Source organism: Podarcis erhardii (assembly GCF_964252035.2).
Source record: "Podarcis erhardii genome assembly, chromosome: 4".
NCBI lineage: Eukaryota > Metazoa > Chordata > Lepidosauria > Squamata > Lacertidae > Podarcis > Podarcis erhardii.
The window spans coordinates 4,115,676-4,141,489 of record NC_138508.1 but is presented as its reverse complement, the minus strand read 5'-3'; the positions used below and the strand labels follow the sequence as shown (position 1 = coordinate 4,141,489).

Below are 25,814 nucleotides of genomic sequence, written 5' to 3'. Positions count from 1 at the left end.
GCAGGAAGAAGGGGGCCTCCTTGGCCTCCTGGCCTCCTTAGCAGGCCTGGTTAAATCTGCAAACAGCAGCTAAAATGTTTTTGCAAGCTAAGAAATGTACTTTTGACCTGCCAGACAAATTTAGCAAACAGTCACTGGCAGATGTGCTAACTGTCTGGCCAAAATTTGCAGAAGTAAGATTAGCACAGGATTAGCACAGGAATTTACTGCAGATAATATTTGAGAGCAACCTTTCTTAGGTACAAAGTACAGAGCTTAGGTGCAGATTTCTTAGGTACGAGGTACAGAGAATATTGAGAGAAACCTTTCTCATCCCCTGCATATATATCTTGCATTTCTAAAACATTTCTAAAGCATTTCTAAAACCGGTAGCACAAAACAGGAAACAGCTCCCAGTCTGCAGAGCTGAAAACAGGAAGCAGCTTCTGGCCTACAGAGCTGACACATTTGCGGTTTCTGCTAGCTGCCTAACCACAACTGCAGCCCTTTAGCTTCTTTTAACCTTTCCTTCTCCCTTCAATATGGGATCCTGCATATAAATTATCCCCCGGGCCTTTTGCTGGCCCATATAGGACCAGCATGGATAGCTGACCCTGGTGAATATTTCATCCCCTTCTGGTCTTGATTTGTGAGTTGCCAGTAAAATAAGGCTGCATTTTAAGCTGTATTTTAAGCTACATTTTAATCAATTGGTTTTTTGCTTTTTTTTAAACTGTATTTTATATTTGGTGTTAGCCACCCTGAGCCCGTTCTTGGCCGGGGAGGGCGGGGTATAAACAAAAATCTTCTTCTTCTTCTTCTTCTTCTTCTTCTTCTTCTTCTTCTTCTTTGCAACAAATGAAGACACACAGAACTCCCTCTCTGCAGTGCAATCTGAAATTTGGGTTTCCTGAAGGTCCTAAGGACTTGGCCAACCTAATATTAAGTAAATAAGGTAAGCCAAGGGTTCTCTCCATATGAACCATCCTCTAGTCTCTGCTTCTCAATTTGTACTGTATTATTTTATGTAGTGTGCCTTGCCATTGTTTTACAGATTATAGCTTATTGTATTATTTACTGTAACTATTGAGTGGACTTCTGTTTAAACTTTTATATGTTGATATTATTATTTTATACTATTCTAATAATTGTTGAATGTTACTTTTTGATGTCGGTTGCTTATTTTAAAGTTTTATTATCTCATTTTTGTATTGCATTAGATTGTTATAAGATGTACATTTTTTGTTTCTTCAGCTTGTAAACCGCCTTGAGTATTCTAAGGTAGAAAGACGGTATACAAATTAAAGATGATGATGTTGAACCTCGTGGGACTTTGAGCTGCTTCCGGATCCAGCCGAGACTCAGGCAGACTCAGGGGCTGGAAGTGCCTTTGAGCAACTGCAGATGGTTCCACATTCCAGGACCGGGGGAGCCTGGCCTCACGCCTTCGCTTCTCCAAGGCTGGATGACCACAGTGCCCTCCTTGTGGGGCATCCCTTGCGCTTGGTCCAGAAGCTTCAGCCGGTGCAGAATGCTGCAGCACGATTGCTGTCAAAGCGAGGCCTTCTCGGCATATGACCCTTTGGCTCAGGGGGCATCACTGGTTGCCCATTGGCTACCAGACCCAGTTCAAGGCCTTTCCATTATCATAGGGAACAGTTTACCCATGAGATCCCCTCCTTGCCCCACAGGCAGACACTTGACCGCTTCAACTACAGGTGCCACGCAAGACCTCCATTGTTTAGTATGGCAGCACAGACCCTTTGGAACTCCCTGCCTCTTGAGATCAAGCAGGCACCTCCCTCCCACCTTTTTAGGGAACCTGCTAAAAACATGCTTGTGCAGCTGCTTAGAAAGTTGAGGTGAATATCAGCATTTTAACTTAGCTTAATCGTAGTTACTGAAAACCAGACTTTCTCAATTTATTCAGATATACGTAGGAGATTGGCTTCTCTCTCCTCAATATTTAGCTATCGCAAACTCAGCAACGGTAACAAAGTTGAATGCTGCAAAGTGGACCGTGAAGCCTCTTGCCTGATGTCAAGTGGTAGGGAGTTCCAAAGTATACTTGCTGCCACACGAAAAGATCCATCTTTAAAGTTGGAGGTTCCTACAGGGCAGGGCTGGCAGGTTGCACAGTCAGTGGCCCACTATTAGTGCTTTCTAAACAAAAGCATATCATTTCCTCTTCCAGAAATGCTTAATTGTGAATTCAAAGGACACTGAAGTCTTTACAGACAGAGATGACAAAAAGACAGAGGGGGGTTTGCCCTGCCGGACTTAAGACTTTACTATGAATCAGCAGCTTTCTGCTGGTTGAAAGATTGGCTACTTCTTGAGAACACGGATATTTTGGATTTGGAAGGGTTTGACAATAGATTTGGTTGGCATGCATATATATGGTATGACTAGGTAAAAATGCATAAAGGATTTAAAAACCATATTGTCAGGAAGGCACTATACAATGTTTGGATCCGATATAAGGATTTGTTGGAAAATAAAACCCCCAGGTGGCTGTCACCAATGGAAGCTAAGGAGGTGAAAAAATTAAATATGAAATCTAAATGGCCAAGATATGGCGAAATTTTAGAGCAAGAGAGTGGAAAAATTAAATTACAGAACTTTGAGAAATTGAAGTCGAAAGTAAGAGATTGGCTTCATTACCATCAAATAATGGAGGTGTTTAAACAAGACAGGAAAGTTGGCTTCCAGATGGAGAGATCAAAACTAGAAACAGAACTGTTAGAACCCAATACTAAGAACTTGTCAAGAATGTATAACTTGCTGTTGAAGTGGAATACACTAGATGAGACAGTAAAATCAGTTATGATTAAGTGGGCACAAGATATTATGACATTATGTTTGCTGACTGGGAATAGTTATGGACCACCGGTATAAAATTCACGGCATCTAATGCCTTAAGAGAAAATATTATGAAAATGATTTATAGGTGGTACATGACACCAGTCAAGCTTGCAAAAATCTATCATCTGCCCAATAACAAATGCTGGAAATGTAATGAGAGAGACTGAAGGTACTTTCTACCACCTTTGGTGGACCTGCCCGAGGATTAAGGCTTTCTGGGAAATGATTTATAATGAAATTAAGAAGGTACTTAAGTGTACTTTTCATAAGAAACCAGAGGCATTCCTCCTGGGCATGGTCAGCCAACTGGTGCCAAGGAAGGATAGGACGTTTTTTATGTATGCTACCACAGCAGCAAGGATTGTCTTAGCGAAGTATTGGAAGACACAAGAACTACCCACGCTGGAAGGATGGCAGACGAAAGTGACTGACTATATGGGACTGGCGGAGATGACTGGCAGAATCCGTGACCAAGAGAATGAGACGGTGGAAGAAGATTGGAAGAAATTTAAAGCATATCTTAAAAACTGTTGTAAAATTCATGAGTGTTAAAATGTCAAGGGAAAGGAAAATATAGAATTACAGCTGGAACTCATTAAGTATGAGAAAAAAATTATAATAAGAAGATGGTATTAATGGATTGGGGTGAGGAGTTGCTGAAAAAAGGTTAGAACAGGGATGCAGAAAAGGGGAGGTAAGGGGAAGTCGGGGAAACAAGGTTTATGAAAAAGAGGTTTTGAAATTATACATGTTTATATGTCTTTTGTTTGTTTATGTGTGTGTATTGTTTTGTTTTTAATTTGTGTTGATAATCAATAAAAATTAATAAATAAAAAAAAAACCAGACAGAGATGACAAGACAGCTTTCCAGATTAGTTAGCTGGGAGTGAGACAGTTGGCAGAGTGGCACTGGGTTTGCTAAGATGCCAGCTACTACAGGAATTGCTTTCTTGAGCCTTTTTAGCACTGCAATATCATTTCTTTAAAAAGTCAAAAAGGTTGATTTTTAAGTCATGGCAGAGTGTGAGCAAATACTCCACATCTGTCAAGCTTTCAGGAGCAGGACTAAGGGGTGAAACGAAGCCCCCCAGATCCCCAAAGGTTGAGGGAAAGGGTCTATCTCCCTTCTTCCTTTTCATTATCAGTTCTTTCCACCTAAGAAATGGGAAGAAAGCAGCTGCTCATGCTAAGTGCAGCGTTTGTTGGGGTGGAGATTAATTAGCTGACAATGGTATGATTTGTCAGGAATACATATTGTTTGTTCTTATGTGTAAGTGAAGTCACATTTGAAACAATGCAGAACCAGTCAAAGGGAATTTCCTAGGAAGTCTTTTATTCAGTCTCACCTGCAATCATGTGTGCTGAACACACAGAAACACATTGATAATGTGAAATAACTGGCAGTAGCAGACTCCAAATAACACGCAACACATGCAAGCAGATTAACGGAAGAGGACACCTGATTTCTCCACCATTTTTAAAAACATTGTTTTTATTTATCTTCATGGTACAGAAGATAACTTTTCAGAAAGCAATAGTTACAACAGTAAACAACAAATAACATGTCCTGATGAAATTGCAGACTTTCATCTTGAAATGTGTTAATGTTTCATTTGATTATTTTAAGAGATCATGCCATATTTTCTCACGAGTGATGGGTGGATTCCTGCAACAGTCTTGACAATATATGTATTCGATAAACATTTGCCACGTGTTAAAAAAGGAATATGGCATGTGTAGCCCAAGCTTCTTGTTTTCCCCAGGCCAACAAAATTTAAGGTACTGAAATTGTGATGTCCAGAATTGAACACAGTATTCTGGGTGGGGCCTGACCAAGGCAGAAGAAAGTGGTACTATTCCTGCCCTTGATCTGATTCTGACTTCTGCCACATTGGCCTGTGCTCACCATTTGGTGTCGTCTGCAAATGTGATGAGCATTCCCTCAGTTCCTTCATCCAAGTCATTTATAAAGACGTTGAACAACAACGGGCCCAGGACAGAACCCTGCAGCCCACCTCTTGTCACTTTTCCCCAGGATGAGGAGGAACCATGAAGGAGTCCTCTTTGGGTTTGGTCAGTCAAATCCACCTAACAGTTACCAAGTTCAGCCTCATTTTACCAGCTTCCTCACATAAATATCACAGAGGACTTTGTCAAAAGCCTTACTGAAATCAAGATGAACTATTACCACAGCAGTCCCCTGAGAAACAGTCTGTAACTCCATCCGAAAAAAGAAAAAGAAAAAAGAGAGATTTCTCTGGCTTGACTCGTTTTTGACAAAGCCGTGTTTTCAACCTATCTGTTTATGTTGTGAAGCACCGTGAAATCTTAAGATGACGGGCACATGAATTTTAAAATGATAATAATAAGGCTATTGACAAGCTGGAACATGTGCAGATAAAGGCGACCAAGATGGTGTTATTATATTTATTTCATTTTTATACTGCCCTATAGCAGCGGTGCCAACTTGAATAAAATATAGGAGGGGTTTAGCAAGCCCCACCTCCGTTAAACAGTCACAGGATGCGGTGCAAGCATGCCATTTGAATGGCTGTTCCTATGAACTGGGGGGTGGCCCCCTCACATATCTTATTGGGGGGCAAAGACCCCTCAGACTCTAAGAGTTGGCTCTCATTCCCTACACTCACAGGTCTCAGGATGGTTACAACATAAAGTCACACAATGAAAACACAAAACACACAGCCCAAAACCTGTAACCCCCACTTCCCCACCACATTTTAAAAGGGCATTAGATGTCAATCAGGCAAAGGCCTAAGTCGTGTGTTTTTCTCTAGTGCTGAAAGCTGTATAATGAAGGGTTTTCCACTCTTCGTATGAATTCTTTGATGAGAAGAGAGATGAGAGCTCTGATTGAAGCTTTTTCCACATTCCACACACTGATAGGGTTTCTCCCCTGTATGAATTCTTTGGTGGGAACTGAGACCGGCGCTCTGATTGAAGCTTTTTCCACATTCTCCACACTGATAGGGCTTCTCCCCTGTATGAATTCTTTGATGGGAAGTGAGATTGTGGCTGTGAGTGAAGCTCTTTCCACATTCCACACACTGGTAGGGTTTCTCCCCTGTATGAATCATTTGATGGGCAGAAAGAAGTGAGCTCCTACTGAAGCTCTTTCCACATTCCACACACTGATAGGGCTTCTCCCCTGTATGAATTCTTTGATGGGCAGAAAGATGTGAGCTCCTCCTGAAGCTCTTTCCACATTCCACACACTGATAGGGTTTCTCCCCCGTATGAATTCTTCGATGGGAAATGAGAGAGGAGCTATCAGTGAAGGTCTTTCCACATTCCTCACACTGATAGGGTTTCTCCCCTATGTGAATTCTTTGATGGGAAGTGAGATGGTGGTTGAAACTGAAGCTCTTTCCACATTCCACACACTGATAGGGTTTCTCCCCTGTATGAATTCTCTGATGGGAAGTGAGATGGTGGTTGAAACTGAAGCTCTTTCCACATTCCACACACTGATAGGGTTTCTCCCCTGTATGAATTCTTTGATGGGAAGTGAGAGAGGAGGTCTGACTGAATCTCTTTCCACATTCCACGCACTGATAGGGTTTCTCCCCTGTATGAATTCTTTGATGGTAAGTGAGAGAGGAGCTCTTCCTGAATCTCTTTCCACATTCCACGCACTGATAGGGTTTCTCCCCTGTATGAATTCTTTGATGGGAAGTGAGAGAGGAGCTCTTCCTGAAGCTCTTTCCACATTCCATGCACTGATAGGGTTTCTTCCTAATGAGATTTCTTTGATGGGAAGTGGAATAGGAATTATTTCCACTTTCAAGATATTTGTACAGCTTCTCCATTGTGGGGATTTTGTCATGGTCACCCTTGTTCTTGATTTCCAGTCCATCACTATCTGCAATGAAGAGAAATGGATTAGCACCTCAGGGAGAAATTAAGGAAGAATACTTGTTAACTCTGGTAATGCAGGAATAACACAAGTGGGTTAGATGGATGGTTTTCTGAAGGGTTGGGTGCATTAATTAACGGGGATCAACCGACATCCTTAGGGGAACCTGTGATTCGATAAGCTACTTCAACTTCCCTAACAACTCTGAAGTTGAGTTAAAATGGCCTGGGGAGTTCAGACCAGGCTGATCCTTGTTTAGAAGCTGCAATATTGTAATCCCAGGTGTCTTAAGGGGACGCTGTTGAGTTCTGTGGAAATATATGAGGTTCATCAAAGAGAGCTGTTTTGAATTTAAAAACAGTTATTATGATTCCAAAGGGATCCTTACCAAGAGTGGCCACAATCCCACGATTCTCCTCCATGACATCCTTATGCAGAGCTCTCTGGTCAGGATCCAGCAACTCCCACTCCTCATCTGTGAAATGAACAGCAACATCTTCAAAGCACACTGGACCCTAAAAGAAAAATGGAAATGTCCTCCTATGAGACAACAATATTGTTCACCACGACGTCTTGATCTACAACATTGTTCCGCCCCTTGAACTCTGTCCCCACAAGGCAGCTTCCCCTGACCTGATCTGGATCCACAGCCACTGCTTCCATTCTCTCCCCAAGAAAAGATGGATGAAGAGGTCTTCCGGGCATCATTCTGTCACCTGCAAGAGGAAAAAGGTAAGGGGGAAGCCCAGAGTGCCTGCTTCTCTCACAGGTGAATCAGTGAATCTAAACTATCTCCCGCAACAAAAGATGAAAAGAACCCACAGATGAGTTGGAAAACGAACAGAATGAGACTAAACAGAGAAGCACCACCTTCCTCCTTACCCATTGGCCTCTCTCTGGTGTCCAACGGAGGCCTCTCTGCCTCACAGGAATCCAGGGCCATTTCTGCAAAGAGATCCTTTCCCTGAGAAAGAAACAAGGATTCAAAACAGAGAATGATGGAGACAATTGGAAATTGCAGAGTTTGGAGAAAATGAAGGATAAGGTGCGAGACTGGTTACATTATGCTCAGATTAAAGAAGTTTTTAAAAATGACAAAAAGTTAGGGTTCCAGGTGGAGAAATCGAAGTTAGAAACAGAATTGTTAGAACCAAAGACCAAGGTACTATCTAGAATGTATAACTTGCTGCTAAAATGGAATACACAAGACGAAATGGTTAAATCGGCTATGATAAAATGGGCACAGGACATTGGGCATAACATTATGTTTGAGGACTGGGAAAGGTTGTGGACCACTGGGCTGAACTTCACCGCAGGTAATGCTCTGAAGGAAAATGTTATGAAAATGATATATAGATGGTACATGACCCCAGTTAAACTTGCCAAAATATACCATTCGTCTGATAATAAATGTTGGAAATGTAAAGAAAATGAAGGAACATTCTTTCACCTCTGGTGGACATGCCCTAAGGTGAAGGTCTTCTGGGAAATGATATATAATGAGCTGAAAAAGGTATTTAAGTATACCTTCACAAAGAAACCAGAGGCCTTCCTTCTGGGTATTGTCGGCCAGAAGGTGTTAAAGAAGGATCGAACATTTTTCATGTATGCAACAACGGCAGCAAGGATTCTCATCGCAAAAAACTGGAAAACTCAAGATCTACCCACACTGGAAGAGTGGCAGATGCAGCTGATGGACTATATGCAACTGGCCGAGATGACCGGCAGAATCCGTGATCTGGGAGAAGAGAAGATGAAGGAAGACTGGGAGAAATTCAAGATGTATCTACAAAAACATTGTAATTTGGTTGAATGTTAAGAAGGATGCTAGATTATAAAAAACTGCTCACCACTAAACTAGATTTAAATTTGATGATAAGTGAGACTAAAGAAAATATAAAATTTTTTGGAAGAAGTGCTAGATTATATTTGAATGAGTGGACATGAGATTGTAAACAAGTTGATAATTTGTTTGGAAAAAAATTTTAACGATGTGAATGGGAGCGGGAGACGTGAGGGAGTCCAAAGAAGTGATGAAATTGTTGTGATAGAAGTAAGATTGTTTATTATGTGTGCATTTATATTTAAAAACCTTAATAAATATTTATAAAAAAACAAAACAAAAACAAAACAGAGAATGATGAGAAGGAATATAAAATGAATGCCATGGCCAAAAACCTGAAGGGTGTTAGATCTCATTCCATGGATGCCTTGCAGGAAAAATAAAGGCCATCAGCAGACCATTATGGGATGTTTTCCGACCTGTTTGGAGCCCCTTGGGAGTATCCAGAGGAAAGTCTCTCTTACCTGCTTTCTCTCAGCCTGCTTTCTCTCCTCTGCCTGACTCAGGAGGAAACCTTCGGCCAGGGCCACCGCCTGGGAACTGGTCTCCGCTCGACAGTCCCTCACCCAGCTCTCCATCTCCGGTGGAAGGACAGCCAGGAACTGCTCCAAGATCACCAGGTCCAGCATCTCAGCTTTCGTGTGCCTTTCTGGCTTCAGCCACTGATGGTCAAGGTGGTAGAGTCGGCTGCAAACCTCTCGGGGTCCTTTGGCCTCCTGGCAGCAGAACTGCCTCAACTGCTGTCTCTGCACCTCTGAGCGGAGGGTGTCCTCCTCACCCAGAATCTTCTGCACAGAGTCTTCCCAGAACCCCCCACTGCTCCCAGTTTGGATGGCATGGCCTCTTTCTGTTCCAGGGCCAGCTGAATCTCGCTCACCCATCTGTGCTCTCAGGAAGCCTCTGAGAGATCGGAAGGAACCCTTTGGTCTTCTGCCAAGTTCTGTCTGTCTTAAGGAGAGGCGCTAGCAAATCCTACAAAGCAAATACATTGTTCAGTTACAAAAGTTGTCTAATATCAGGAGAAGAAAGGTTCCTTGAGCAAGCATGGATGAGTCTTGGAGGGAACCAGGGCTGGACTGCACCACAGCCCAAACCATGAGCTATTTTATTTATTTAAATTTCTATAACACTTTATATTTTAAAGAAAAATCTCAAAGCGGTTTACAGCTTATTAAATCTATGGGGATGATTAGGGAGGCAGGAGAGGATATATTATTGAATGATATCCTTCCTAAAATGCACTAGCAAGTTCCATATTCTAGCAGAGTTCCATACATCCCCCTTTTTTAGATTACGCAGCGATCAGCTTGTTGCTGACTCATCTGAGTCTTACTATTAAAAATTCCTTCCTGGTAAAATCCCTTCCAATCCCTCTTAAATTAATAAACACAATAATCTGACTCACGTTAATATAAAAGTAGTTTACTCACAGATTCATTCACGTTCACAGACATATCCCTGAAGGCAGGCTTAGGTTATATAACAACTAGAACTATTCCATAAAGAAGTTAGTCCCAAATGACTGCGACTAAGGAGTCACTTCTCCAAACACGCAGCAACATACAAAATGGAGAAGACACACTGATCAGAACATGGAGGCCGTGTGCTCCTCCATGCTAGTACAACAGACTGCACCCTCTTCAAGTCACATGGAGTGGAAGTCTGTCCCTGCTCTGGAGGAAACAGGAACATAGCAGTCAAGCGTCCCTTATTTGGCGGGGCAGTCCCTTATTCCAGCACCATGTCCCGCTATTGTCCCTTAATGATGATGTCTCTTAAATAAGCTACTGAAGGTAATGGGGCCCTTTCTATGTCCAGCTTGCTTTGTCAACAACAAATTGTTGCTGGTTTTTTTGTGTTGAATATATGCTATATGGTAATTTATGGACCTAATAGGTATCTAAAGCCATTTGCACGAACCAAAATATGTACTTTATAAAAGTAATTGTTGATCCCTTATTTTGGCTGCTGGTCCCTTATTTTCAAATCTGTAAGTTGACAGCTATGAACAGGAACTCTTCTCCTGAGTGGTAGAAAACATCCCCTAATGTGTTCACTGTAGGAATGTTGTACTTGACTGCAGTTTCACATCCCACAAAATCAATAAAATAAAAAACCATTGGAAGAAACTCAATGATATAGTCCATAGTCAAAGCAACATAACAGAAAACAAATATTCTCTTAAAGATATCAAAATAAAACATTACAAAGGAGGTCAACTACAGAATACATATTTAACACAGTAGGGCTGGGTGAGTCTGGGCTTCACCCCTAGGCCAGGTGAAAAGGGCCTTTCTAAAAAGGAGAAGAAAGAGGAAGAGGAGGAGGAGGAAGAGGAGGAGGAGGAGGAAGAAGCAGCCTCTAGCTCTCCTAGAAGGAAGATTGCAATGCAAAATATGGAGGGAAGTGAAGGGATTTCTGGGAGATGAATCAGCCTGGTTGCTCCTGCCTTCCAGTCAATGCATGAAGTCAGAACTGACTGATAAGGGAGTCATTTGTATCTTGTGAATAATGGATGCTTGGCTCTAGTGGGGGGTCCCCACTCGGGGGTCCTCAGGAGTTGCTACTCACCCCCACCCCACCCCACCCTCCCCCCACCCCCACTCCACTGCTCTGTCTCCTTTTTTGCACTTGGAGTCTCTGCCCCTCTCAAGACAGACTCCTGGGGTGGGGTCCCTTTTTCTTTGCTCTGAGGGCCAGGAATGTATCTGGAAAACCCCAGAGAGTCAAGTGGACGGGGCCAACTCTCACTTGAAATTCAGGCGGGCAATTTATTACTATTATTCTGTTAGACAGCTTAACACACAGCCACTGATGCCAAGGTCCCTCGAGGTTCGGTGGGGAGCAGCGCCCATTTCTGGCTGCTTTTCCATCAACAATCCCTTTGGGAGAGAGAGGATGTGGTCCTGGGATGCCCTGCTCTGGGGGCGAGGGGATGGCTGCAGTGGCCTCCGTGGGGAGCTGCCCTGGGAGACACTGGGAAACTGGTCCCCAATGCAGCAGCCAGACTCTGGGCTGGGATCCCTCTCTTTACTCCTGGCCTTTCTCTCCCACCTTTTTTTTGGGGGGGGGCTAGTCCACCTCCTCGTCCAGCTTTGGAAAACCATTTGCAGATGTTTCCTCTGTTGTGCAATGAGGCTGAGCGACGTCACACAGAGTTGAAGTCCCAGGGACTCCTTTGTTTGAAGAAGGGAGATTTCGGGGGAGTCAGGGATCCTCTGATCTGCAGGAAGGAGAGCGTGGCAGCCCTGGCCCCTCCCTGGCAGGACCCTCTCCTCCCCCCTGACTTGGGGTCCCCCCCCCTGCAGGAGCAGATCAGGCCCCCCCCGGCCTCCTCCCCTGCTGTAGCCCTGGGACCCCCGTCCCCCCACTGCACCCTCTGGGGGGAGAGAGAGGAGACTCACCAGATCCCAGGAAGGGACACCAGAGCAACACCCCCCCTTCCTTGCAGGAAAGGACTGGGGAGGGAGGGAGGGGCCCTGGCTCTGGAGGACCTGCCCCCCCTTGCTTCCTGGCCTCTCTAGGAAGGCAGCTCCCTTCCCCTTAACCCTTGCCAAGCCCAGCGTGCCCCTCTCTCCCCTCCGCCTTTTCTTTCTTTATCCCACTTCCAGAGATGCTTTTTGGGGGCGCCCCCCCCACTTTCCTTTCCTTCTAGCGCAGTGATGGCGAACCTTTTACAAACCGAGTCCCCAAACTGCAACCCCAAACCACATTTAACCGGCATATCTCATTTTTCCTGTGTTTTCACGTTTCTTCTTTATGACTGCTGTTGTAATAAATAATCCTTCATAAAAGTTATTGCATTACATTCCTCATTAAATTTTACTTCCATTGATACATGATTTTATGGTATAACTCAGTGGTTTTTTTCTTAAAATGAAATGTTTAGGGTACTCTCATTTTGACTCAAGGAAAACACCACCAGGAGAATTAAATACAGTTCAAATCTGGGAAAATAAATACAGTGAATTTCTTCTCCCGTTAAATTCACAAAATGTTTATGAGTATGCATCCCCACAGAAAAAAAAGCTCTGGTATTACTCCAAAACAAAGTGGTGTCATGAGCCATCAAACCTCGGAAATACACTGAGGGGGGAAAGTATTTGATCCCCTCCTAAATTTGCCCCTTCGCCCTCTGACCAAGAAATGACCAGTCCATAATTTTAATGGTAGGTCAGAGGGCAAACGGGCAAATTTAGCAGGGGATCAAATACTCCCCCCCCCACTGTACATTTTGTCCGGAAGGTTCCACAATTTTGGCCGCTAGTGTACACTGGAGGGCCGTACTAAGAGTCACCCTCTCCCAATTTTTAATATGAGATAATAATGATTGTCTGCATGCACACAAAGAAATTAATATAAATAAATAAACCCAGCCAGATGGGTGGTGGTGTAGAAAGTAGTCAGGCTGGTCAAATGAATTAAAGTTAAATGAATTACATTAGAAGAATGAAAGCAAGAAAGTTAAGTTTGCCGGCAGCAAGCAATGGCACGGAGGAATAAGTTCCGTGGTCCGTCCCTTCCCAACAGGGGAGGCTTCCCTTTATACATTCTTGAATCAGGTCTTTATTCTTGAATCAGGTCATTACACATACAGTGGTACCTCCGGTTAAGGACTTAATTCATTCCGGAGGTCCGTTCTTAACCTGAAACTGTTCTTAACCTGAAGCACCACTTTAGTTAATGGGGCCTCCTACTGCTGCCACACGATTACTGTTCTCATCCTGAAGCAAAGTTCTGAACCCGAGGTACTATTTCTGGGTTAGCAGAGTCTGTAACCTGAAGCACCTCTAACCTGAAGCGTATGTAACCAGAGGTACCACTGCAGATACATGAAGTTCTGCCTAGAGACAGGGCCTGAGGAGTTGGCCATGCCCCTTCCCTGTCCTTCCTTGGCAATCCTTATCAGCCCGTCTATGGGTGTCTCTGGGCAGTGGGTGTCTGAGTGTATGGACCGGATATGGGCCTGGCCTAGATCAACCCAATGGCTGCCTTGCTTCACATTTTAACTCCCCAAACGCCTTCCCTGAGCACGTTGCCACAGTGGTGGTGTTGTGACGTGGGGTTTGTGATTTCAGCTCTCTTGACATAATATGCTGGAGACAGCTCTCTAGTAACACTTTATTAAAGCAACAAGACTGAGACTTGAGGAGGGGAGAGCTACATTTATAGGGACAGGGAACAAGCTAAAAAGGATACATTTTGGAGGGAACAATATCAGGCAATCACAGTCCTGCCTTTTGGAGGAAACCAATAAGACAGAGGATCCAAATACAGCAGCTTAAATGAACCAATAGTAGCTGTACCCTCTGGAACCAAAAGGCAGTTACTTTACCCTAATGCAAATACAGACAATAATAATACAGATATAAAATCCTTTGACTCAATACACAACACCCCTCCCCCCCTAGTGAGCACAGCAGACGTAATCTCTCAGGTACTGTGGGGTCCTACAACTTCTACTTGATCTCCTGACAACAGGTGTTGCCGGTTCTGGATTGGGTGTCACCTGTGGTAGGGGGGCTGCTATAGGGGTTTCGTCAGAAACAGATGGAGTCCCAGACATCTCAGGGTCCCCTACCTGTACCTCGTCATCCTGAGGACTAGCAGACCCTGGTTCATTTGCTGACACCCCTGGTGATTGCACCTCTGGGCCATTTTCACTCTGGTCTTGCAGCTCTGCGTCGTTAGCCAGGGATGAATTATCAGACTCCTCCCTGCTGAGTGCCCGGCGCCTCAGCTGATCTATATGTCTCTTCCAAACTTGCCCATTTTCCAAGGTCACATAATAGGACACAGGTCCACTAGCCCGGGTGACCACACCAGCCACCCACCGCGAACCTCGTGAATAGTTCCTCACCCAGACCAGATCTTCAGGGGCGAAATACCTTGTTGTGTCAGTCTCAGCCTGGGGGTTTGCTCTTGAATTACGGTTTGGCATTTTATCCGGGTGGACATAATCCAACACCGTTACCAATCTTCTACCCAAGAGCAGCTCAGCTGGCGACTTGCCCGTCGCAGTACACGGCGTCGCATGCTGCAAAAATAACATTCGCGCAATGCGAGCTGACCAGTTACCCTCCATTAAGCGCGCAATGGATTCTTTGGCCGTTCTTACCATGCGCTCCGCCTGCCCATTGGAGGATGGGTGAAGGGGCGCGGATGTGACCCCTCTTATGAAGTTATCAGCCAAGAATGCCCTGAATTCTTGGGATACAAAAGCTGCCCCATTATCTGATACAATGGTCTCAGGTAACCTGTAGGTTGCAAACAGCTGCCTCAACACCTTGATTACAGCAGCTGATGCCATGCTAGGGACCATCGCCACTTCTAACCATTTGGAATATGCATTGACGATAACCAAAAAGACCTTCCCCTGGAATGGCCCAGCAAAATCTAAGTGCAGCCGGCTCCAGGGAGCTCTGGACTGCTCCCACCAGTGAACTGGTGCTCTGGCCACTTCTGGCCGCACCTCTTGGCATGCCTTGCATGTTCGTACCCATTGTTCTATGTTCTGGTCCATTCCAGGCCACCACACATAACATCGGGCTAGCGACTTCATCCTGACCATTCCCGGGTGTCCCATGTGAAGCGTCTCAAGAACCCTGTTTCTCAGTGGTGCTGGGATGATCACCCTATCTCCCCACAGGAGACAACCCTTATGCATGGATAACTCGTGCTGCCTTGTCGCATAAGGCCTGAATTTGTCTTCCTGCGGACCACCTGGCCACCCCCTCCCCACCCAAGTGAGCACACGGGAGAGAACAGCATCTTTCCTCGTTTTCTCAGCAATATCAGTAGCCGTTACAGGAGCCCCCGGAAGTGTTTCCAGCATCATTATGTGCTCCGCTGGAGCAGGATCCTCATTGCTCCCGCCAGGAAGGGGCAATCGACTCAGCGCATCAGCGTGGCACAACCATTTCCCCGGCACATGGGTCAAGGTGTACTGGAACCCGTTCAGGAATATAGACCAACGCAACATTCTGGGGGAGAGAATTTGTGGCGTTTGTTTGTTCGGGTTGAACAACCCCAACAGTGGTTTGTGGTCCGTTTCAATGGAGAAATGACGACCGTACACATAATCATGGAACTTTTTGATTCCTGCCACAATTGCAAGCGCCTCTTTGTCAATTTGAGCATAGTTGCGCTCCGTGGGCGACAACGTACGGGAATAGAAAGAGATGGGCTTTTCCGACCCATCCGGTTCCCTATGACTCAGCACCGCCCCCAGACCGTATTGAGAGGCATCACATGCCAGGACCAGCGGCTTCGATTCATCATAATGAGCAAGGACGCTCTTGCTACTCAGCATTCCTCACAAGGAGTCAAAAGCCTTCTGCTGCTCCTGCCCCCATCGCCACACATTCTTTTTCTGCAACAGTCTATGTAATGGTTCAGCTACCGAAGCTTTCTGGGGTAAGAACGAATGATAAAAGTTAGTAAGTCCCAGGAATGACTGCAACTCCGTCTTGTTCTGTGGTCGTGGTGCCTCGATGATGGCCTTAACCTTAGCATCTGTGGGGTGGATGCCTGATGCATCAATTTTAAACCCCAAGAATTCCACAGTTGGCACCCCAAAACTGCATTTTTCCTTTTTTAGTTGCAACCCCACTTCCTTGAACTTGAGCAACACTGCACGGACACGCGCAACCAGTTCCTGTGGGTCTTTTCCAGCAATCAAAACGTCATCAAAAAATGGCAAGACCCCCGGCAGACCTCTTAACAGGCGTTCCATGAGCCCTTGAAAAATCCCTGGGGCCACACAAACTCCAAATTGTAATCTGTTAACTCTGAATGCCCCTTTATGTGTGACAATAGTCTGTGCTTCCGCTGATTGTGGGGTTACTGGCAGCTGTTGGTAAGCTTGTGCCAGGTCAAGTTTGGCGAACACCTTGCCCCCAGCCAGTTTAGCCAACAGATGTGATACGACTGGAATGGGGTATGAGTTTCCCCTGAGTGCCTTATTGATAGTACATTTGTAATCAGCACAGATCCTGACTTCCCCATTTGCTTTAAGGGGCGTGACGATTGGAGTCTCCCACTTAGCGGAGTCCACGGGTGAGAGAACTCCCTGCTTGACCATTTTATCCAGCTCTGCTTCGATCTTGGGTTGCAGTGCAAATGGCACTCGTCTTGGTTTGAGTCGGATTGGGGCCACCCCAGGGTCCAATTCGAAGTCAACTGGGGACCCTTTATAACAACCCAGTTTTCCATTAAAGAGACCAGCAAATTCTTTGCATAATGCCTCGCTCATCTCAGGGCAGGTTTGGATTGAATTAAGCCCTGATATACTCAGTCCCAGGGTGGGAAACCAGTCAGTGCCCAGGAGACTGCGGCGACTGCCCTTCGCAATCACCAGTTTGAGTACCGCCTGTTTGTCCCGGAACTGTACTCTCACGGCACACATTCCCATGACATGGATGTGGCCCGCTGAGTATGACTGCAAAGTTGCCGGGAAGGGCTCCAGAGGGGGCAACTTACCCCTGGGGAAGAATGTCCTCGCGGTCTGGTCTGACACGATAGTGAATCCAGATCCGGAGTCCACCTCCATGTCGCACAGCTGACCCTCAATCTTCACCTTGACGTGTGCCTTGCCTTGCGCTGGAAACTGCACGACCCTCCCGTTGATCTCCGTTACGTAGTGGCAGTCCTTTAGAACATGGTTCGCTGTGGCCGATCTGCGATGCTCCAGTCTAGGTGCTCCTGTCGCTCCCAACGCCGCCGATCTACAGACCCTGGCGATGTGACCTGTCTTTCCGCACGTCCGGCACATAGCATCCCGGAAACGACAACTCTTCCGCTCATGGTTTCCGCCACAACCAGGGCACCTGCCTCGGTGATCTTTGTGCACTGTGCAGGCCTGACGCACTGACTCGACCCCACGGACTGGGCTCTGGCTCGGAGTAGCCTCTAGCTCGTCCATGGCATGTGCAACTTCTATCTGTGGCTTAGGGACCCTGCGACTGGCATCAAACTCCTCTCTTTCATAATTCTCCGTGGCGGTGGCCTCCTTCAAGGCTGAAGCAAGGGTAACCTCTTCTTTAGCCACGATGCGTCTTCTGGCTTTCCTGCTGCTCAGACCACCGACAAACCGATCCAGGAGAGTCTCTTCCAGATCTTGGAAGTCGCAGTGCTGAGCGAGCTTCCGCAGTTCAGCTAGAAATGCAGATACAGACTCCCCAGCACGCTGCTGCCTCTTATGAAACTCCATCCGCCGGGCCATCTTGGTCTCAGTAGGCGCTAAATGGCTTGTTAGGCAGGCAAGAATATCTTTGAGAGATGTCTCACTTAGCTTTGCTGGGGCAAGCAATGCCTTGGCCAGCTTGAAGGTCTCAGGCCCACAGTAGCTCAGGAATGTGGCCCTTCTTTTGCTGGCATCGGTGATCCCTTGAGCCACCGTGAAGAACTCGAAGCGTTCGACGTAGTCTTCCCACGTGTGGGGCTCTGATGGCTGGAAGGGCTCCAATACCCTTGGACTCTCCATTGTCCTGTGGGCAGGGTCGTCTTCTCAGCTGGCCAGTGAGTCTTGTTCTTAGCTACAATCTGGACTCTGAGGCAGGGCTGCGTTTAACCGCTCCTCAGCATTCCGGATCCCACCTTCGTCGCCAGTTGTTGTGACGTGGGGTTTGTGATTTCAGCTCTCTAGACATAATATGCTGGAGACAGTTCTCTAGTAACACTTCTTTATTAAAGCAACAAGACTGAGACTTGAGGAGGGGAGAGCTACATTTATAGGGACAGGGAACTAGCTAGAAAGGATACATTTTGGAGGGAACAATATCAGGCAATCACAGTCCTTTTTGGAGGCAACCAATAAGACAGAGGATCCAAATACAGCAGCTTAAATGAACCAATAGTAGCTGTACCCTCTGGAACCAAAAGGCAGTTACTTTACCCTAATGCAATACAGACAATAATAATACAGATATAAAATCCTTTGACTCAATACACAACACTTACTGGCCTGGGAGTCAGGCCCTGCTGAGCTCAAGGCAGCTTACTCTCGAGTTGGAAAAACAGACCGGCGAGCCCCTCGCTCGGGCAAGGAGGCTAAGGCCCTGCTGGGATCACAGTGCGTGTGCCCACAGAGAGGGCTCTAGGTTTGCCACTTTGCCATTTCGTCAGCACTCATGAACTCTTGACCAGGAGGCTAGCGGCTGCCAGAACCTCTGTTGCCCCAAAATAGAAAATCTTATTTATTTCAGTTATTCCATTTATATTCCACCTTTTTCTCCCCACGGTCACCCCAGGGAGCTTCATGGCTGGGTGGGGATTCGAACCCTGGTCCCCCAGGTCACAGAGTCCAACACCCAAACCTCTACCCAGCACTGAAAACCTTACATGATTTCCAGATTTCACTTTGGTATAGAAATATGTGGATTTCAACTGCAGATGGTTCCACATTCCAGGACCGGGGGAGCCTGGCCTCACGCCTTCGCTTCTCCAAGGCTGGATGACCACAGTGCCCTCCTTGTGGGGCATCCCTTGCGCTTGGTCCAGAAGATTCAGCCGGTGCAGAATGCTGCAGCACGATTGCTGTCAAAGCGAGGCCTTCTCGGCATATGACCCTTTGGCTCAGGGGGCATCACTGGTTGCCCATTGGCTACCAGACCCAGTTCAAGGCCTTTCCATTCTCATAGGGAACAGTTTACCCATGAGATCCCCTCCTTACCCCACAGGCAGACACTTGACTGCTTGAACTACAGGTGCCACGCAAGACCTCCATTGTTTAGTATGGCAGCACAGACCCTTTGGAACTCCCTGCCTCTTGAGATCAAGCAGGCACCTCCCTCCCACCTTTTTGGGGAATCTGCTAAAAACATGCCTGTGCAGGTGCTTAGAAAGTTGAGGTGAATATTAGCATTTTAACTTAGCTTAATCGTAGTTACTGAAAACCAGACTTTCTCAATTTATTCAGATATACGTAGGAGATTGGCTTCTCTCTCCTCACTACAGTAGTGCCCCGCAAGACGAATGCCTCGCAAGACAAAAAACTCGCTAGACGAAAGGTTTTTTCGCCCGCGATTTGCCTCGCAAGACGAATTCCCCTATGGGCTTGCTTCGCAAAACGAAAACGTCTCGCGACTTTGTTTCCTTTGTGTAAAAACCGTTAAAACCAAGGGTGCTTAGCTTGAGCAGCTGCAGTTGCGACTTGACTTCGAGGAGCAACTGTTAGCACGTGGTTTGGTAGCCTTTTCTCAGACTTTGCTCACTTTTGAAGATTTTCCAGAACTTTTCCAGAACTTCTCTTTCATCCATTTGGTAAGTTAAACTTTTAAAACTTTTTTGGGGGGTTTTGGATTTTGGGTTGGGGTGTTTGGGATTCAAGGACTTGGTGTTGGGAAGGGGTTTGCGATAATCTGGGGGCTTGTGGGCCTTTTTTGGGAATTTTTATGATTTTCTGTGACCACTGGGCCAGGTTGATTTTTTTTGAAAATTTTTCTGAGTTTGAATTTCTGAGTGCTGGCTGGCTAGGGGAACAGTTGGGGAGGTTTCTGCAGAAATCTGGGACCATGTGGGTTTTTTTTGGGAATTTTTATGATTTTCTGTGACCACTAGGCATGGTTGTTTATTTTCAATTTTTTTTTTTCTGAGTTTGAATTTCTGAGTGCTGGCTGGCTAGGGGAACAGTTGGGGAGGTTTCTGCAGAAATCTGGGACCATGTGGGGTTTTTTGGGGAATTTTTATGATTTTCTGTGACCACTGGGCCAGGTTGTTTTTTTTTGAAAAATTTTCTGAGTTTGAATTTCTGAGTGCTGGCCATGTTGTTATTTTTTGAATTTTTTTTTTGTCTGGGTGGGGAAGCAGTTGGGGAGGGGTTTGCAGCAGTTGGGGAGGGGCTGGGGGAGCAGTTGGGGAGGGGTTTGCAATTTCTGTGTTGTGGGTGGGTTGGTGCGTGTCTGTGGGAGCAGTTGAGGTTTTTGAAGACATTGGTGATTTTTGAAGCTTTTCCTAAACTTATTTTTCAGCCATTTGAGGTTTCTGAGGACTTCGGTGGTTGATTGTTGAAGCTTTTCCAGAACTTCTCTTTCATCCATTTGGTAAGCTAAACTTTTAAAACTTTTTTGGGGGTTTTTGGATTTTGGATTTGGGGTTGGGGTGCTTGGGATTCAAGGCCTTGGTTCTGGGTTTTAATTTCTGTGTGGTGGGTGGGTGGCTGCTTTTGTATTTTTTGGGTTTGAAGCACATCACTGATTTTTTTTTCTGTTTCTGAGTTTACGAAGGTAGGAGCTGTGCTGCCATGGGACCCAAGAAGACTGCTGCTGTGGTGGCCGGCGAGAGGAAGAAGGAGAAGGTGATGCTGGAAATGAAGAAGGAGATCATCTGGAAGCACGACGGCGGAATGCGTGTGACGGACATCGCCAGGGAGTACGGCAGGAACCCATCGACCATCGGGACCATCCTGAAGATGAGGGAGAAGATCCTGGCGACTGATGCAGCCAAGGGAGTCACCAGGATTGTGAAGAACCGCCCAGCTGTCCTGGAGGAGGTCGAGAAGTTGCTGCTCATCTGGATAGAAGAGAAGCAGCGTGCAGGGGACACAGTGTCTGAGGCCGTCATTTGTGAGAAGGCCAAGGCCTTGCACGCTGACCTCATCCGGGAACAGCCAGGAACCTCAGCCGAGCCAGAAGTCTTCAAGGCTAGCAGAGGTTGGTTTGACCGGTTCAAGACAAGATCTGGCATCCACAGTGTGGTCAGGCATGGAGAGGCTGCCAGTTCTGATGTTCCTGCGGCTGAAGACTTTGCAGCGTAGTTCCTGGAGGTTGTGACGACGGAGGGCTACCTTCTGCAGGCAGAGGCTGCGCAGGAGCAGGCCTCACTGGAAGAGGAGGAAGCAACTGAGGAACGGCTGTCCTCCGAAAGACTGAGGGACATTTGCCAGAAGTGGAAGGAGGTGCAGACTTTTGCAGATCTACACCACCATGAGAAGCACGTGGCACATGACGCTGGGAACTTTTATGATACGAGGGTCATGTCGTCTTTCAGGAAGCTGCTGAAAAGGCGGATAAAGCAGCAGACTATGGACAGGTTCTTGACCAAGAAGCAAAGAGTGGAAGAGGAGCCTTCTTCGAGTGGTCCCCCAGAGTCTTAGAAAATGTACTGTACACTTTGTTGATTTTTAAATGTTTTTCTGTCATGTTTATAAAGTTAATTTATTTTCCCTTCAATTTTTGAACTGCTCTTTACAGTATGTGTGACTTTAAAGAGCAGTTAATAAACTGTTGTTGTACCAAATTTGGCTTTGTTTGGACTTTTTTTGACCATAGGAACGCATTAATTGATTTTCAATGCATTCCTATGGGATTTCGTGCTTCGCAAGACGAAAAATTCGCTAGACGACAAAAATTGCGGAACGAATTAATTTCGTCTTGTGGGGCACCACTGTATTTAGCTATCACAAACTCAGCAACGGTAACAAAGTTGAATGCTGCAAAGTGGACCGTGAAGCCTCCTGCCTGATGTCAAGTGGCAGGGAATTCCAAAATACACTTGCTGCCAGACCAAAAAAACACACCAGCAATCATGTGTGCTGAACACACAGAAACACATTGATAATGTGAAATAACTGGCAGTAACAGACTCCAAATAACACGCAACACATGCAAGCAGATTAATGGAAGAGGACACCTGATTTCCACACCATTTTTAAAAACATTGTTTTTATTTATCTTCATGGTACAGAGATAAATTTTGAGAAAGCAATAGTTACAACAGTAAACAACAAATAACATGTCCTGATGAAATTGCAGACTTTCATCTTGACATGTGTTACAAGTTTCATTTGATAATTTTAAGAGATCATGCCATATTTTCTCACGAGTGATGGGTGGATTCCTGCAACAGTCTTGACAATATATGTATTCGATAAACATTTGCCACCTGTTATAAAAGGAATATGGCATGTGTAGCCCAAGCTTCTTGATTTCCCCAGGCCAACAAAATTTAAGGTACTGAAATTGTGATGCCCAGAATTGAACACAGTATTCTGGGTGGGGCCTGACCAAGGCAGAAGAAAGTGGTACTATTCCTGCCCTTGATCTGATTCTGCCTTCTGCCACATTGGCCTCCGCTCCCAGTTTGGTGTCGTCTGCAAATGTGATGAGCATTCCCTCAGTTCCTTCATCCAAGACATTTATAAAGATGTTGAACAACATCGGGCCCAGGACAGAACCCTGCAGCACCCCTCTTGTCACTTTTCCCCAGGATGAGGAGGAACCATGAAGGAGTCCTCTTCGGGTTTGGTCAGTCAAATCCACCTAACAGTTACCTCATTTAGCCAACATTTTACCAGCTTCCTCACATAAATATCACAGGGGACTTTGACAAAAACCTTACTAAAATCGAGATGCACTATTACCACAGCAGTCCCCTGAGAATCAGTCTGTACCTCCATCCAAAAATAGAAAAGAAAAAAGAGAGATTTCTCTAGCTCGACTTGTTTTTGAGAAAGCCATGCTTTCAACCTGTCTGTTTGTGTTGTGAATCACCATGAAATCTTCAGATGATGGGCACATAAATTTTTAAAATGATAATATTAAGAAGGATATTGACAAGCTAGAAGAAGCTGGGACAAGCTGGAAGGCGACCAAGATGGTTTTGTTTTATTTATGCATTTATTTGACTTCTATAGCACCCTATAGCAGGGGTGCCAATTTGAATAAAATATCGGAGATGTTTAGTAAGCCCCGCCTCGGTTAAACAGTCACAGGATGCGGTGCATGCATGCCATTTGTTGTTTTTTTTAAAAGATATTTATTAAAGTTTCAAAAAAGGTTACAAAATAAGAAAAAGAGGGGGGGGAAGTACAGAAAAATAAAAAACCGTTAAAAACAAATCAATCTTTTCATGTCTTGTCTTTCATTTGCTTTTTTCCCTGACCTCCTCACACCTCCCTTTTTTTGTATTCCAGTTCAGTTAGTTAATTCAGCAAATCCTTTCCCTCCTTGTTTTTATCTTAATCCTTTACCTTGATGTATTATAACTTTGCATTCTCACCTAATAACAATCCATTTTTACATACTCCTTTATAACATTGCTGCTAAAACCACTTAACTTCATTCCGACATCATTCTAACATTCATTAATTTTGCAGTATTTATGTAAGTAGTCTTTAAATTTCTTCCAATCTTCTTTCCACCGACTCTTCTCCCTGGTCTCGGATTCTGCCAGTCATTTCCGCCAGTTCCATATACTCCATGACCTTCATCTGCCATTCTTCCAGGGTGGGTAGATCTTGTGTCTTCCAATACATGCCATTTGAATGGCTGTTCCTATGAACTGGGGGTGGCCCCCTCACATATCTTATTGTGGGATAAAGACCCCTCAGACTCTTAAGAGTTGGCTCTTATTCTATATACCCAAAAGTCTTAGGACGGTTACAACATAAAATCACACAATGAAAACACAAAACACACAGCCCAAAACCCGTAACCCCCACCTCCCCACCACATTTTAAAAGGGCATTAGATGTCAATCAGCCAAAGGCCTGTTTAAAGTCGTGTATTTTTCCCTAGCGATGAAAGCTGTATAATGAAGGGTTTTCCACTCTTCGTATGAATTCTTTGATGGATAGTGAGATTGGAGCTTTTCCTGAAGCTTTATCCACATTCCACACACTGATAGGGTTTCTCCCTTTTATGAATTCTCTGATGCTTAGTGAGATCAGAGCTCGTACTGAAGCTCTTTCCACATTCCACACACTGATAGGGTTTCTCCCCTGTATGAATTCTCTGATGGGAAGTGAGAGTGGAGCTCTGACTGAAGTTCTTTCCACATTCCACACACTGATAGGGTTTCTGCCCTGTATGAATTCTTTGATGGGAAGTGAGACTGGCGATCTGACTGAAGCTTTTTCCACATTCCACACACTGATAGGGTTTCTCCCCTGTATGAATTCTCTGATGCCTAGTGAGATCGGAGCTTTTCCTGAAGCTCTTTCCACATTCCACACACTGATAGGGTTTCTCCCCTGTATGAATTCTCTGATGGGAAGTGAGATGGTGGCTGTGAGTGAAGCGCTTTCCACATTCAAAGCACTGATAGGGTTTCTACCCTGTATGAATTCTCTGATGGGAAGTGAGATGAGCACTGTGAATGAAGCTCTTTCCACATTCCAAGCAATTATATGGTTTCTCCCCTGTATGAATTCTCTGATGGAAAGTGAGATGAGCCCAGTGAATGAAGCTCTTTCCACATTCCGTGCACTGATAGGGTTTCTCCCCTGTATGAATTATTTGATGGGAAGTGAGACCGGCGCTCTGACTAAAATTCTTTCCACATTCTAAGCACTGATATGGTTTCTCCCCTGTATGAATTCTTTGATGAGAAGTGAGAGAGGAGCTATTTGTGAAGCTCTTTCCACATTCAAAGCACTGATAAGGTTTCTCTCCTGTATGAATTCTCTGATGGGAAGTGAGAGAGGAGCTCTCCCTGAAGCTCTTTCCACATTCAAAGCACTGATAGGGTTTCTCCCCTGTATGAATTCTCTGATGCCTAGTGAAACTGGAGCTATCAGTGAAGCTCTTTCCACATTCAAAGCACTGATAGGGTTTCTCCCCTGTATGAATTCTCTGATGAGAAGTGAGATGGTGGCTGTGAGTGAAGCTCTTTCCACATTCAAAGCACTGATAGGGTTTCTCCCCTGTATGAATTCTTTGATGGGAAGTGAGAGAATAGCTCTGACTAAAGCTCTTTCCACATTCCATGCACCTATAGGGTTTCTTCCTAATGAGATTTCTTTGATGCGAAGAGGAATAGGAACATTCCCCACATTCAAGATATTTATTCAGCTTCTCCATTGTGTGGATTTTGTCATGGTCACCCTTGTCCTTGATTTCCAGTCCATCACTATCTGCAATGAAGAGTAATGGATTAGCACCTCAGGGAGAAATTAAGGAAGAATGCTTGTTAACTCTGGTAATGCAGGAATAACACAAGTGGGTTAGATGGATGGGTTTCTGAAGGGTTGGGTGCATTAATTAACGGGGATCAACCGACATCCTTAGGGGAACCTGTGATTCGACAAGCCTGGCTCTTCTCTTGAATGGATTTTGTTGGCCTCCATCATGGCATCCCTCCGTTTCCAATGTCAGTCTTCTCTTTGGACAACCAAAGACTGACGGGAGGAAAAACAAAAACTGAAAACCTGACAGAAGCTACTTCAACTTCCCAAACAATTCTGAAGTTTACAGTCAAAAGGGTCTGGGGAGTTCAGACCAGACTGATCCTTGTTTAATAACCTGCAACTGGAGG

The 25,814-nt window shown here is 45.3% G+C and overlaps 2 protein-coding genes across 7 annotated transcripts in view; one reads left to right on the top strand and one right to left on the bottom strand.

Annotated features, from left to right (window-relative positions):
* The window catches only part of LOC309340983 (uncharacterized protein), a 71,701-nt gene that overhangs the window by 14,819 nt on the left and 31,068 nt on the right, over window positions 1-25,814 (bottom strand). Inside the window, exon 3 of one of the 6 annotated variants that reach the window (XM_081860341.1) lies at window positions 7,352-7,434. The exons of the other annotated variants lie outside the window; for them this stretch is intronic. Coding sequence (XP_081716467.1) covers window positions 7,352-7,434 — 83 coding nt within the window. The remainder of the gene's footprint in view (window positions 1-7,351; window positions 7,435-25,814) is intronic. 6 annotated transcript variants of the gene reach the window in all.
* LOC309340607 (tigger transposable element-derived protein 1-like) lies at window positions 20,530-21,315 on the top strand (the record flags this gene model as incomplete). Its single annotated transcript, XM_081859492.1, has 2 exons — window positions 20,530-20,602; window positions 20,777-21,315. Exon 2 carries the CDS (start codon window positions 20,803-20,805, stop codon window positions 21,313-21,315), a length of 513 nt encoding a protein of 170 aa, XP_081715618.1. The 5' UTR covers window positions 20,530-20,602; window positions 20,777-20,802.